The sequence below is a fragment of the Lathamus discolor genome, chromosome 3, assembly GCF_037157495.1.
Source record: "Lathamus discolor isolate bLatDis1 chromosome 3, bLatDis1.hap1, whole genome shotgun sequence".
NCBI classification, from domain to species: Eukaryota; Metazoa; Chordata; class Aves; order Psittaciformes; family Psittacidae; genus Lathamus; species Lathamus discolor.
The window spans coordinates 95889936-95906077 of NC_088886.1; the positions used below are offsets into that span (position 1 = coordinate 95889936).

The 16142-nt window shown below is 37.6% G+C and overlaps 1 protein-coding gene across 5 annotated transcripts in view; it reads right to left on the minus strand.

Annotated features, from left to right (window-relative positions):
• Positions 1-16142, minus strand: part of DLG5 (discs large MAGUK scaffold protein 5) — a 114649-nt gene that overhangs the window by 53884 nt on the left and 44623 nt on the right. For 4 of the 5 annotated variants that reach the window (XM_065670702.1, XM_065670703.1, XM_065670701.1 and 1 more), the window contains exons 3-5: positions 7742-7907; positions 2725-2868; positions 1261-1444 (exon numbers count right to left, since the gene is read on the minus strand). In XM_065670702.1, the coding sequence (XP_065526774.1) occupies positions 1261-1444; positions 2725-2868; positions 7742-7907 (494 nt within the window). Of the gene's footprint in view, positions 1-1260; positions 1445-2724; positions 2869-3230; positions 3267-7741; positions 7908-16142 lie in introns of those variants that run through there. The other variant, XM_065670705.1, reaches the window with a different exon arrangement.

Consider the following 16142-nt stretch of genomic DNA (forward strand, 5'->3'; position numbering starts at 1 on the left):
GAGACTGAATTTCTTTAAATAAATACTGACAATGACACTTCAGCCTCCTTCCATGCTGCCAGATAGTTTCAAACTTCAGACCGGAACCTCAAAATATAACAGAATTCTCTTAGAGGTTTTACATTCCTGCTTTACAGACCCAGAAACTGAGGCACAGAAGAATGAATGCCCAGGTTTACACAGCAAACCATTTCTGCCATCTTCTAAACCAAGCCACTAAATCATTTTACAGCAGAATTCTCAAGGTAAGTGTTAGATGAAGGGATCAAAAGGAAATACAAATCTTCACTCCTCTTTGCACTGCCCTCAAGCACCTCCGAAAGTGTCACTCAGCATATTCAGCTTGCTATGACCTTTGCCCTTCCTACCCTAGCAAATAATTATTTTTGTTTTGTTTCTGAAGCCTAATGTTTGACTTGCAAGTTTGACCTGTAAATCAGCCTACACAGTTAACCAAGATATTCTGTTTAACCATTCCACGTTACTGTGACTATTCTAACTAAATTACCAGACTTTTCAGTAGGTGAACCATGATATGACCAGTTGCTCCTTACTATTGATCATCTTTCTTAAGAACATGTGACAACGCTGGCCTGGAGACAGCTTGTTATGTAGTTCTGATATGTCCACCTCTTCCAGTCCTGAAAAGTTTGTCTTTTCTTGTCTGAAGTTCAAAAACATTCATTAACCTGTAGCTTTGTTCTAACTGAATAGTGTCTGTAAGTCTAAATAACCAAACTTAGCTCAGTCATTCCCCTAACCTTTACAATGTCACTAGAATAATGATTTAAAAACAAGTCTCTATCACTCTTTTTCTAATTGTGATTCTTTAAAAAAAAAACAAAAACAATAGCATGCAAGTTTAAAGCTAGCCCTGTCCCACAAAACACTCTACGGAAATAGTCACCTTTCAATCACTTTGCAACTTCAAGCTAGGTTTTTGATGCCTCTCCACCCACTTAAAATGCCATCATGCATACACAAACTCCCTTGTGCAGAGTTTTTTCATCTCTGCATCAAAATTGTTTAATACCATCTAATATGCTATATCTCTTGCCCTCTTTCCCAGCTAGACACAGAAAATAAATTCGTATGCAAGATCTTATTTTCTCCCCTAGTGCTGTAAAATTTAAGGCAGATGTTTCAGAATCAGTAATACACAGAAGGCAGCGACACCGTGCATTTGATTTTACCGAGTTATTTATCAGAGGGAACAGTTCATGATCTCTTCTAGCATGTACACTACAAGCTATAGCTTACCTGCTGCTGCTGGCTGCGCAAGTCCATTATCTCCTTCTGATCCTCATCGTGAAGTCTCTTCATTTCCTCACACGACTGCTGGAGATGATTATGTTCTCGTACCAACTGTGTGTTTTTCCTCTTCAAGGTATCCATGTCCTCCTTCAGCTGCGACTGGTCACTCAGCAGCCGACTGTGCAATGTGCTGTCACGGCACACAAAAGAATGGTCTTAGGGGCCAACTTGCAGAGACAAAGTCCTGGACTAAGTACTTTCAAGCATGTGTTTCATACCTAGAAAGCAGGTCAAACTAACTCAATTTTGCATATTTAAGTACACCAAACACCAGGTGAAAATATACATCAGAAACTAACAGGAACATAAGTATGAAAATATACATAAGTACACCGCACTCTTACACTGTGTTAGAAGAGATGATGGATTTATGCTACCCATCAATGCCATTTCATAGCCATTAAAAAAGCAAGCAGATGAACAAACAGAAATGGTGTAATGCAAGTGCAATATGATCATGGAGACAATAGGAATTATCCCATTAATCACCTCCACTTTCCCTTGGGCCCCTTGGCTGAGCAGCAACTAGCCAAATTACAGATGAAAACTACAAGAATCTCCTTGTATGCTACTGGGTTTTTTAAGAAAAAAACCAAAACACAAACAAAAAACCCCACAAGCAACAAAAACACACTAGGTATGTTTCAACTACATCCAGGCAGGTAAAAAGCTATCAAAGGTTGTCTACAACCTTTAATACTATTTTCAGGTTTTGGAAGAAGACCGTAAGGAAACAGTGCCTATCTTGGCAGGCTTGAAAAGTTGTGGGCATAAGCACTGTGTAAGAGCTAGCAGCACCCCCACGAAAACATATGCTGTCATTAAATACTAGTCGTACTTTATAGTGTAGATTTAAGTGAAATAAACTTCTTACTAAAAATTTATCGGCATTTCAATTTCAGAGCTGTCTTCCTTTAAGGAGAAACATGTTCCTACTTGCATCAACAACTGATTTTTAAACAGAAACACATTCTAGAAGTATTCACCATTTCCTCTCTATTTTATTGCATTTTCATAAATGCTTACTATTGATCTAAAGCTGTATTAAAATTTACACAAATCAGCATGAGAGCTATCACAAAAGAGTTGTGTACATTAAGTAAGACATTACATTATCTTTCCTGACAGTAAAACTATTGGACTGTAATTGCAAGACAGTAAGTAAGCTTTCCTTGTTGATCCCATCGAGACATCAGGGATTTCTTATCTCAAATTCCTAAAAGTAAAACAAGCAATCCATACTTTATAATTTCAAATAGCCCAGGAATATATTATCTGATTCGGGCAAACATTAATCTTGCAATTAAAGTGGAAAAACCTAAACAAAATACTTGATTACCGTGCTCTAATACTTTATGACCTAGCACAGACTGGTAAATTCTTACCTTGTACAGCTTTACGCATACTTACTGATAAAAATCTGCCTCTTTTGCTGCTTCTTCACACCTTTTAAGTGTCTTGGTGTGTTGATTCTGCAGAGACTGTAGGTCTGACATGGCCTTCATGCATTGTATCTTCAGCCTTTCATAATCATGATTTGGTTTTGGACTAGGCCTAGCATGGAAAAAGAATATAAAGTCAAACATCAGTTCCTAAAGAGAATGAAAAGTCTAGGAAATTAATATCCAATAAAAAAATAATATCACACAACTGTTGATACATGGTTATATTATGTTTTAATTTAAATACTGTTTCACATTAAGATGAAACCACATTAAGATGCAACCACGAAAACTGCTTTGCCAGAATTATCTTATTAGATGATACATTTCAGTATAAAGCTAACATAATACATGTTAGCTTCATGCATATTCACACCATTAGCTTCAGTTTTTATACTGAAACATACCATCTAATAATGAGACAATTTTGTCTATCTCCAAAACTGCAAAAAGAAGTAATGAGCATGCATGTACCTCTCTTCTGAGCAGGACGGTTACCACAGAGCAGAACTGTCACTTGATATAAGTCAATCGCAAATTTTGTTCAAATAATTATTAATCAAATATAAACTCCAGTAAGGAATTTTCAGTAAGATGAACAAACTGAAAGACAAAATCATTCAAAAGAAAATTCCTGACTCTTGTTTTATTTTTTTAGCGTATTGTAATGATTGGGAGAAGAGAAGTTTTCTAAAATAATCTACCTTGTCTAACAATTGACCAACAGAGATTATATATAGTACACACGGTCCTTGCACATGATACCTTCATGTATTTATTAGGGAAAAAAAACCCTCACAAATCATGCAGGAAACAATTTGCAGGATCATGCCTTCTTATTTTGAAGTACTAAGCTTCTAAGACTCTAAATCGAACTGTTCCTCTCCTACACAGTCACGCAATCTTTGCGCCATTGAACCTTGTATTTTCAAAATGAAGCTTCTGACAGCTGTCCCTGCGTCATCTCCTAGGTGTCTCGTAAGTCCACAGGCAATGAAAAAAAAACACAACAAACACAACCAAACCCAAAGAAAAACAACTGCTTTTTCATTTAACTCTGTTTATTCTCATATCAGATTTGCTCAGGTACTGCACAGATCACCCTTCTCTCTCCCCACCTCATCCTCTCCCAAACAGCTTCACTGTAAGCACAGCTTGCAAATCAATCAGAATTCTTGCTTCAAAAACAGCAACACAGATGCTGGAACTGAAATGCAGCTGGCAAGTGAAACAAACTGAAAATGGTTTCACACTACTGCAGTGGTGAGGGTTGTTAAAAAAAAAATTAAAAAGAAATGCCAGCCACTTCTGATTCAGAGACTTTTAGGCAGTGCGTGTATAATATGAAGGTGGTTTTTAGCAATCCAATTACATGTGGGCTGCTGAGTGATAAGGACTTCAATTTTAATTCCTATTTTTCTCCTTTCTCCAGAGAAGTACTCCTGGGGAAAACAAAACCAGAAAAAACTTTACTTGACCGAGAGACTTTTACAACAATCAAAAGCCAGATTCCTACGATGTAAACAAATATTCAAGTCACACCTGCAGGGATGTCTTTTAAGTTTTTTTTAATTCACTGCTTTAGGGTGCTGCAAGTAGTACACCATTAATACCGTGTTACAGGCATATTACCACCAGTGTTACTCTTTTAAAATACAACCTTAGTTAGCTTCACTAAAACTCAATTTGAAATGTCCACATCCTTAACAGAAACTCTAAACCCCCAAGTATTGATTTAATTAGACTTTAGGATGAAATTATTGAAAGTAGACACCATCTGTCCACCACAGTCATTAAAATGACATTAGCTTGAAGCGCAGTTTAACTCTCAGTTGAAGTGTTACACTTACGAGACCCATTAACACACGTTCATATTGAGCCTGTAATCATAAATTCATATTCATGCAAAACGTTCAGTGTATGAATTTATACTAAAGGATAACTATTAGGTCAGTCTCAAAGCTATGGTGAGAATTTGTTCTACAAGTCTAACATCAATCACATATATTGCTGAAGTAGTACTAGCATTATTAAAAAAAAAAATCCTATAAACATATGTATACCCTGTAGGTAACCACAGAAATTAAGCTACCTATTCAATGAGGAATGAACAACAACCCTGCATTCTAGTTCATCTACATGAAATAAAAAACATCTGGATAGCCAAGGCCATATATTCCACAGCACTGGTTCCAAGGCTTTATGTCTCTGCGAGAAAAACAGGGATACACACAGGAGAAATACTGATCAAAAATAAATAATCAAAACTGTTGCAACAAAAAAGTCCATTCAAATGCATGCAGTGGCTGAGTCTTGTTTAAGTAAGAACACTGGTTTTATGCTAAAATACCTCACAAAATACAGAATTATTTCAATAAAGGAGAGGCGTCAGTTACTATTTTGGAAGCAGTGATTGAAATGTTAACAAATTTAAAATGGTAATGTCGAAGGTCCAAGAGCGTTTCTGATATTCCTATACCAACTTTAAAAACCCTTTACATTCCAGTGCAATTACCCTGAGCATAAATCAAGGCCACAGTGAGACTGACATTTACATGTATCTGATGCTGACGTAAAAACTAATCCCAGCGGCAGATCCAACTTTGTGGGCAATCCCTATCCAACAACTTAAAACACGTTATCACGTACTATTGCAACTGCACCACCAGCAACAATTACAGACTACACATAAAACAGTCTCTTCTCCCAGGCAGTTTTCAGGGATTTCATTTGTATTGCAGTTCTCTTCTACTACTACGTAAGTAATAAGGATACTTAGGTCTATAAAACGCACCTTGAGCACACTAAATGATGTGCTCAAATCTTTGCTTAAATCACCACATGTAGACACAGTCATCATCAAGTGACACGAGCACAGCATGAACAATCTTACTCCTGTCCCACAGGATGACACATGTTCATCTGATTCAGCACATCACAATCCACTGCTGTGGCTCCTCTTCCACTGCTTCAGACTTAGTCAACACTTGCTTTTGGAAAACAACGCTTGGTTTTGCAACTGCCAGTCTTCACAGCCAGCAGAGACCAGCCAACGAATGTGTTGTGAGCTGCAAATGTTTTGAAGCACACCATCATGATGTGCATGTCAAGATTTGCCTGTACACCACCTGTGTTTGGTATGGCCATGGTTAAAGCAGCATACAAAGCCAGGAAAGCAAAAGCCCTTTTTGGGTAGTAAATGTCACCACCTAAACAGCAGTGATCTTGCCACTAATAGTTCAGCATAATAGTTTGTAATATCCAGGCTTTGACTCCTGGAAGGTTGAAGATTTTACATGAGGAAAGAAGGCAAAGCAAACTCAAACAGAAAAACCCCACCAAAAGCTTTCAAAAACCATAGATGTGTACGTGGATGGGAGTAGTAGTTGCTTTTACACTGAAGGAAAAAACCATCAACTAATAATCTTCCTACATTTCCCACTCTTCAAATATTTAATTGCTCGGAGGACAGCATCCTCCATCTAACACATATTGTGCAAGCACTGCCCAAATACAGTGTTTATTTTGATGAGTTTTTCTTTAAACTGTAAACACATTTTCCACAACATACAAATCCTTCACTGGCAGCAGAAGATTGATTTGACTATTAAAGAGAAAAAACTAGGGCAGTCTAGAGGACAGCTCATCAGAACTTTATTAATAGCATCCTGGATTATGCAGAAGATTACTGTAAGCTATAAAATCCTCAATGCCTAAACTCTAGTGACTTCAAGTAAGAAATCCCTCTGTATAAGTAAGTAACTGGAAGCTATGCAAAAGATGTTGACATTTGGCAACCTTTTCCTCTCCTGTCCCCACAACACTTGGAGACCCTCATATAGAACACAATGCTCTTGAAAGCAGCCTTCAGAACTCATGGTGGAGAGGAAAGGGGCATTAAGATGAGCATCTCAGAAGTGAGTAAAATGCCCAGATTCTCTTAATTCTAGCTCAATGGCTCAAATCTTGACCTTATCTCATAGGAACAAAAGGCTTAATTAACCACCTGACCACACAACAGATAGAAATTATGAAGTTAGATACAAACAAAACATTGAAATTCAGAGAAATTATGCATCATGGGAACACCTCCCATAAAATCTGTGCTTTGTTTTTATTTCAGATTCAGTGACAATTTTTTCCAAGGTTCAAAAAATTTGATTTTGCATGTGCTTACTGCAGGCAAAAAGTATCTGCTCAGTGTGCCCAAAATCACATTTATAAACACTAGCAGATCTTTAACCCTCTAAAATAAACCAATTCTGCTTACTACCCAATAAAACCCTTATCTACAGTTAACCCATACTCTCCCTGAGTACTATCTTCCTCATAACTTAATAACCCCCAAATCAGAATGAGCTGCATAAGGCTGCTGGCCCTTAACTGACTTTGAACAGATGTTATTTTAATTCGGCATCACCCATAACTTCTCAGTGAAGGGTATTTCTTTACTCTCAAAATGTTAATGCTACACAGTCCCCCAATACATGTATAACAGAAAGCTTAGCTCCTAGAAATCATGTATTCCCCTCAATGGAATTCCAAACCTCTCTCTTTGCAGAGGCACAGTCATAGCTGAATTTTTTTTTCCTCTCTTAATTTCTGTCCTCCAGCCAAGTACTCAGAGCTATTTCCCTTTCTTCTCCTTGCTTTCAAAACAGCAAATGCTTCAGCCACTCTCATCTTTGTCTTCCCACAACACAGCCTAAGAGGCCTGAACATTTTGCTTTCTTCTCTCCACACAGAGATAAGCCTGACTCCCTTCGTTCCCACAGTAAAATTGTGTAGAAAGTGGGAACAGGCATCCAACAGGCAGCTCTTAAACCTGGATGTGGCCACCTACATACACACACACACCACCAGGATACTAGTTAACAAGCAACATACATGAATTACAATATCCTTGCTGCTTTACAGGCAAGCAGCAGACAGGACACTTGAAAATACTACTGAGGACTAAATTGTTACATTTCCTTTATTTTTACCTGCAGTCATCAAAAGTTGATCCAGGAGATGAAAGTGCAAGTCGCTTGCGCAGCTCATCCCTCTCTCGAGTTACCTGACGGAGCTGATACAATATCGTCTCTAGCTTCTCACTCATCTGTCTCGTATCTATTACAGGCGGTGGAGACGATGCTTTACCAGTCGTACCTGACCAAGAGACAAATAACTGCCAGTCAGCGACTCCTCAAAAGAATACAACTTCACTAAAGAAGTTAATGCTAATTTAAAAAATCCTGTTAAAAAATGAAACATCATCAGTGAGTTGATACAAAAATAAATCCAGTCAGACACCATGCTGGCAGAAAGGCCCCATCTGTGTTGTAAGTTAGGCTTGCATGAGTAGCTTACTCGCTTACTCAAAAACTCGTAAGTTGCCTAAAAGGCAAGGCAAGGCCAGTTTGCAGTCACAACTGTAAAGACCTCAGAAACTGTCATAGTGACAGAAGCCATAGGTACAAATTTATTTCCAATAAAGAATCACGTCTTATTTCTGAAAAAAACAAAAAAAAAAAAAAAAACCCAAAACCAAAACTAAAAAAAAACCCCAGTGAATTTCACAAACATCAACCTACCCCTGCAACTGCAGAGAAACTGCAACACGGCTCTATTCTGCTATGTGCTACTGCTAACATTTCTTTTTAATGCAATTCTATGCCTTCACATAATTGTAATTCAATTTGTCCAGTATATGAAGTTAAAGATTTGACTTGTCAACACATCATGAGAAATGGGCTTCATGTTTAACAACATTCGCTAAAACAAGCACATTACAATCACTGCAACTGGACTACATATCAAATTTCCCCTAAGAGGCAGTCATACATTAAAGAGTTTTGTAGGATCTTGTAGTCCTCACCTTTCTTAGTACCAGAGATGAACGATGATGCCTACTGTCTTCTCATACAGCTATACCAATACAAAGAGGTCTTATTCCACCTGAGAGATGAGAGTCTGGTATGTTGTTTCACAACATGTAGACAATTAATCCAACTGTAATTTTAGTTCTGCTTATTTTAATCCCAGACACATAGAATCATAGAATAGTTAGGGTTGGAAAGGACCTTAAGATCATCTAGTTCCAACCCCCTGCCATTGGCAGGGATGCCTCATACTAGACCATGAGAGCAAACTTGAAGATATAGGTAACAGGTGTGAAAGTTAAAGGCCTAAATGTATACAGGAGACTACTATTTTATTCTTGAAATAGTCTGCATAATTATACAATTGAAACAAGTTGCTGGCATATGTGTTGTTTGGATGCACCTGTATTATGCCTTTTTCTATACAAAGAAACAAAAAATATAATCACAGTCTTCTCAGAGAAAGAATTTTAAACAAAGATATTTCACCTGACCAAATACTAATGAGCTGCAAGGACTGGCTTTTTATCTTTAAACCCAGTTCAGGAAGGTATTGCAAAATGCAAAAAACTTCCTCCAACTTTTAAGTAGAACTACCTGTGCTTTAAAGTTCCCACACCAAATAACTTCAAGGTCATACATACAGCTTCTAAAATAATAGGATCCCAGTTCTTACTCATTTCAATTGTTACCGTAATTCTGTAATGAGACTTTATGAGCACAGACTGTTCTTTTAACCTAACTATTGCATAATAATGTATGTTAATGCACTAATAGCTAACTGAAGAAATAAAAAATTGCAGGAACAGAATGCATCCTCTAGAAAGACACAAGCTCACATCTCTCAAAATAATTCTCGACAAAGGCTGCATTTGGGCTTTCTCCTACTACTTTGTTTTATTCCTCCATCCAGATGGAGCCACTTCATCCATAAGAACTAAAGATCTCACACTTTCAAAATACAGTTATCTTTTCTTTTTCCAACATAAGAACCATTCTACATAATTTTCAAGGCAAGATTATACAAAATCCAGTAATAATGCAAATATGCTACCCTAGGCTCATGATACAGGAGGGAATAAATAGGAAAAAAACCCTAAATGGACAGATAAAGTAAGTCAGAATGCATATCCATTTGGAATAGAATAATAGAATCATAAAATCATAGAATAGTTTGGGTTGGAAGGGACCTTCAAAGGTCATCTAGTTCAAACCCCCTGAAGTGAGCAGGGACATCTTCAACTAGGTTAAGTTGCTCAGAACCTGGCCTTTAATGTCTCCAGGAATGAAGCACCTACCACCTCTCTAGGCAACCTGTTCCAGTATTTTAACATCATTGTAAAGAACTTTTTCCTCACATCCAGCCTGAATCTTCCCTTGTAGTTTAAAACCATTACCCTGCATCCTATTGCAACAGGCCCTCCTAAAATTTCTCTCCACATCTTTCTTAGAGGCCCCTTGTAAGAACTGAAAGGCCGCAATAACATCTCCCCAGAGTATTCTCTTCCCCAGGCTGAACAACCCCAACTCCCTCAGCCTTTTCTCATAGGAGAGGTGCTCCAGCCCCCTGCTCATTTTTGTGCCCCTGTCCAAAAGGTCCATTATCTTTCCTGTACTGAGGACTCCAGTCCTCAGGTATCAGGTGGACTCAGGCCAGTACTGCAGGTAAAGTCTCACAAGAGCAAAGGAAAGGGGCAAAATCACCTCCCTCAACCTGCTGGCCACACTTTTTTGGATGCAGCCAAGATGTAATTGGCCTTACATCAGTGAGTGTGGAATTTCATAAACACACACACAAAAAAAAAAAAAAAAGGGTAAAGGCAGACAAACCTAACTGAGGTACTGATAGGCTGCATGGTCTTGGGTAAATTCAGTGGTAACCTGCACATCTTCTCACTTGAACTGATTAATCAGAATATGACTAACACTGAAAAGGTCCCCTTCTCATCCTTACAGAGATGTTCAAAAGCTTGTATGTCATCCTGGGGTTGTTTGTGAGCCCAGTTAAACAGGATGTGAGGGGCACAAGAGGAAGAAGAAAGGTGCTGGATTAATAACAGACCATTATTAACATCACTGCTAACTATACTACCAGTTCCACGGACAGTATGTCTGCTCCTGTCTGCTGCGTAAGTCCTATACAAGCACACAATGGCTGCTCTGGGAATCTAAAACACAGTAGAAGGAGGCAAGAATTATACCCCTCTCCTCCTCCACCTCTCCTCCCCCCCAGCTTTGACAACATCAATCTTCTTCAGGCAAGGAGAAGGCTTGTGCACAGTCTCTAAACTGCCAAGCAAGACAAAACTGCTTTAGACAGACAGGCTAATTAGCCTTATGAAAGAAGCCTTCTTAACTAATGTGAAGAACTAACGTGAAGTAACAGAAAAGGTTATTTTAGACACTTTTTACAAGTACATCAACAAATATTTTCACCTCAAGTGCAATGGTAATTGTTGTCAACGCATAATAAAAGCAAAAAGATGTACGCCCTGCAAGTGCTATAAAAACACAGATCAGTATGATCCAAATATTTCCCTCTAATACTTCTCAAGAAGTTTATCTCTACTTGGTTTACTAACAGTCTTGCATTTTCAATAGTTGTACGAAAGGTCTCATAATGTTAAATCAGATTTGTGGATGCCCATTAAAAAAAAAAAAAAAACTAAAAGAGAAAAGAACAACTTCAGTAAACTCCTGTTTCATCAGAAAAATTCAATACTCTTCATTTCCTTTAAAGGGGCTTTTATAGCTGAATGCTAAAAGAGCCTTCTTTTGCATCTGGCATCCTGATGCAGCAGAAGAAAAGTGACCTGTGCTTCCAAGCTTTGTAGTCTTCTCCATCTGACTATTTTACACAACAGTATTTCCTTTCTGCCCTTTTACCAGTGAAACTGTCTCAAAACGTACAAGCTGAAAGGCTGAATCTCCATTATCCTAATTACACCACCTTCCTCAGACAACCTGGAATTCTGAAAATATATATTCAGCATGTCCTGCCAGGTGCAACTCATTCATCTGCTTCAGTGAGCCTCAGAACTCATTTTTCACATAAGCTGCGTTTGGACTCCAAGAAGATGACCATATGGAAGTCACATCTCTGGCCAGCCTCCAGGGAAGCAGCACACCACCAACTACTGAAAGAGGAGACAGCAGGATTGGTCATGTAGGCAAAACACATTTTGCCCATCACGGAGTACAAACATTAAGTCCTGAGTAAGCACTGATTTAGTCCAAAGCAAGATTTTGCAGAATTTGCATCATACATTTATAAAAGAAAAGCCTCAAAAACAGAAGCTGGAGAAAGCATATCTTCCGTAATTATAGTCCAAATGCTGGACTTCACAGAAACCACAAAGATTTATTATTCCAGTACATACCTAATACAATTCTTACTGCTTCTCTGATCATCAATGACTGAAGAGATAGTACAGCCACACAGAAACCACTGCTCAGTTAATTTCATGGTTTTTTTTAAGGAAATAAAAAACCAAAGAGAACATTTTAAGAGAAACAGAGCTGGGAAAGTTGTTAAGCAGATGAAGGTGTACCATAATGTTGAATTAATAGAATGTTAAGGTGGAAAAATGGGTAACAAAGCATAAACAGCTACTTTTAAGAAATGCCATTAATATATTTTGAATTATAATAAACTCATTACCTTTTGTGAAATGCACTTGGATGACAGGTTCAAATTAATTCAAAAGGCAATCTGTTACAAACTAACAGAATGCCTGAATTTTACGGTGATTTTTTTTAAACTCATTGTATGAATTGTGCCAATTCTTGCATGCAAACAGGAGGCTATTCATTGTATAATCAAGCCTTTTTCACTACTTTCATTGATTACAAAATAAAATCAACAGGGATGCTCAGAGTATTATTTCTTTATGGCCTTGTAAATCGTGACAGAAACCGCTGAAAAAGACTTGGGAGATGTATTGCAAAGTATGACCAGCAGGATTTCTCGCAAAGCTCAGGAAGCAATAGGAAATAAAGACTTATGCCGCTATAGGAAAACGTGTACTGAAATATTTACTTTCTTTTAACAATTTATGAGGACTAGAACAGTATTACATATCAGAAGTTATCATTTAGATACATTTATTTGGATATATCTTTAGAAGTGGTCTTGAAATAGTGGAGAGCACAGAATGGAACTGCAAGCAGGTGAAATAAAACATTAGTAAGAACAAGCAGCAGTACACTGAGGAAAAGAAATTGAGAAAGGTAAAATACTTAACTGTGGAAACAGTTTCATGTGAGAGACAGAAAACCTAGTAGGTTATGAAAGCAGTGAGGATCATGTAACATGCAAGGACAAAAGAATGGGTAGGACTTCAGTATTTGTTTTAATGCAGAATATAACAAGATAAACACACCTAACAGCATGTGAAACAAACTTTCAAGCTCAGTAAGGTTGAGATTTTAGAAAGAACTGAACAGTGGTTCCAGAAAGATTAACATGAAAGAGAAATCTACAACCTAATACTGAAAAACAGCAAAGGCGGGGGGGGGGGGGGGGGAGAGGGAGGGAAAGGGGCACATATGTCAATTCAAAAAGTCTTTGCAGAACTTTGCTGAGCTGAAATACAAGAGAGTAAAATCTGTTACCATGACCAAGGAAAACACAGCTGAAGCTCTACAGAGCTGCCAAATGCTAAGGTATTACAGCAACAAAATACCATGAAGTGGTCAGCTATGCATTAGTGGTTCTCAAGCCCTTTATACGCAGAAGACTTCAGAGACCAAGAAGTCAAACTGAATCATTACAGGAAATGTTAAAAAACTCCTTCTTTATCAGTACACATCAGCAAAGTTAACTTTTTTGGTTCTTACTGTTGTGTTTAAATGAGGGCATCACAGCCACTGAATAATTAATTCTTGGGTACCTCCTAAGTAACAAGGGTTGAGAGAACACTGCATGACTACCTGTCAACTCACAACTGCCTAGAAATGGACACCATAGAAGTTAGTGATAATATTTTAAAGTTACTTAGAGTGCTTATTACTTAAGATGGCTAATTAACAAACACACTAAAAATTACATACAGAAATTAAGGATCAGTCATAGAGACATCTATGTGATTCATGAACAGAATAAAATAGAAAGAGAGTGAAATTCCTTTAAGTTTGTGGAAGGTGTTTATTTCCTAATTTAAAAGTCTTACTTCCAGCAAATCAAAGAGGTATTATTCAGGTCAGATGACAAGAAAATTACATAGGAAATAAACGTATTTTAGAAAGGTTTAATTCAATCATTAAGGCCAAATTTTATAAGAAAATTACTACTGAATAGAGACACTGATTGGCAAGAAGGCAGAACATTGAAGGCAATCACTGCAGTACAGAACTTTGATGTGGTGTACCAGTAGTGTTCCTAGTACCTTTTTTCATTTGTGGCCTTTCAGCAGGTGTAATATTGTTACTTGTTCCTTTGTCCTGTGTGTTAACTGGTGAGGTATCTTTACTAAGTATAGATTTTATGTTAGTTTTAAAAGGCAAAAAATACAACAAGAGATTCCTAGAGGCTGTCAGGAGGAAAAGAATAAAATCACTCTTTCAGACAAAGAAAAGAGTGTTTATCTCTGAAAGGCTGTCATAAACCACACCTGCAACTGAGCACTTCCTATTAACAGTGGAAACAATTACTTTAGTATACACAGATGTAGAAAGTGTGAAGCAATAAACTGAAATCACAACAACATAAAAGGCCAGTTGTCAAAACAGTCAACATGACAATGGGGAATGAAAGACTTCATAGTGCTGGGAAGGAATTATTATCTGATGAGAGGGCAATGTTTTGCTCCAGATTAAGAATTAAGGCTCCCAGACTGAGTTACTTGAATTGCAGTTAGTGGAAAAACTACTTGTAAATAGTCTGTCAAGCTGATAAACTAAGTTTAAGCAAGGAAATACTGTCAGTTCAAGTCAAAGTTGGACAAACCTGGTGGGGATAGATACCTCACCACCTCAGACTGCAGTGTCATAAAACTGTAGTGACGACTGTTGTGTTTGTTACAGACTGGTATGTAAATTCCATAGGAAAAGGCAGTACTGGGATATGAATAGTGAAGAGGAAGAAAAAACACTTATGAATGAAAAAGTGATACCATTTGCAAAGAACTAAACAGCTGGAACAATAATAGACTCTTAAAAGGTAAAGGTGGTGATATGCAATGTAGAGTGAAGAAGTTACAAGACTGATAGCTGTAATCAAAACAATGCAAAGAGATCTGGCTATGGAAAGAAGGAAATTATACATGTGGAAAAAAAGAAGGCCTCTTTCATTACAAAATCTCTCATTAGGATCTCAGTACATTTTCAAAGAACGAAAGCGTATGCAACGCCTTTCTGTTAAAAACTCATCACGAAAAAACGTAACAGAGGCTATTCCTCAGAGCCATAGCCTCACTCCTGCATGCAAGTTGCTGGTTTCTATTAAACAACATCTCTGTCCCCCAAGGAAAAATAAAGAAAAAAAAAAAGAAGAAAAAAGAAGGTGTATTCAACAGGGGAGGAAGAATCACATTTTTAAAGCACTGAAGGAAAACTAAATTTTCATTATGGTACTAGGGTAGGTAAAAAATAGCTCAATTCTAGAAACTATAATAATCCTGTCATGGCACCATACATCTTAGGTCAGTAATGCCTTACTGAAAGCTGTAAAAGTATTATTGGGTATCACAAGTCTTGAAACATACCCTTTAAAGTCAATTGACAGAGGCTTTTTTTTATGTGACATGGGCCAGAATAATAATTTACACAGCTACTGTGAAAAGGATGGAAGAAGACTTATTTTGGAAGAAAAGAGAAAGTATAAACATAAGAGATGGAAACTGGAAGTAGACAATCAAGAAATGCACAGAAACTAACAGGGATCCTCTGTTACTACTCTCCATAGCAAAGAAATTTGATCTCAGGCTGAAGTATTGCATAAGTAAGGTGATACTTGGTTGATATATAATTTTCTGCAGATAATCTTTCAAACACAGGCCTTCCATCTTTCCTTACAAGTCCAGCAAATTATCTGCTAGCATTCAGAAAGAACATCTGGTCCAACCCTCCTGTTCAAGCAGGACCACCTAGGGCCACTTGTCCACGACTATGTCATTTAAGTTCAGTGCACTGCTCGGTGAACATTTATCTTCAAAATGATAAACATCAGATGACTGAGTGCACTATACAAACTGGCACCCCCTTTTTTTTTTTTTTCATTTTTTTTTCAAAGAGGGTCTTTTTCATTTTTTTTCAGAGAGGGTCTTTATTCTGCATTCTTTTCCTTTCTGTTATCAGGACCAGTCAAGTGGGAGACTAGCCAGTGACTATCAAATACAGCTGTGTTACTGGTTTCTATCCTAAGTGACACTGTTGTTCCACGCTTGGCACACCAGGCACTGAATCTCCATCAATAATTATTCTGATGTCACAGACGTGGGATTGTAGCTCCATTCAAAGAGTCTGTTGGGCACTGGGAGAGGGAAGATGTAGGATGCTTCTATTTACACACAAAAATCTTTGT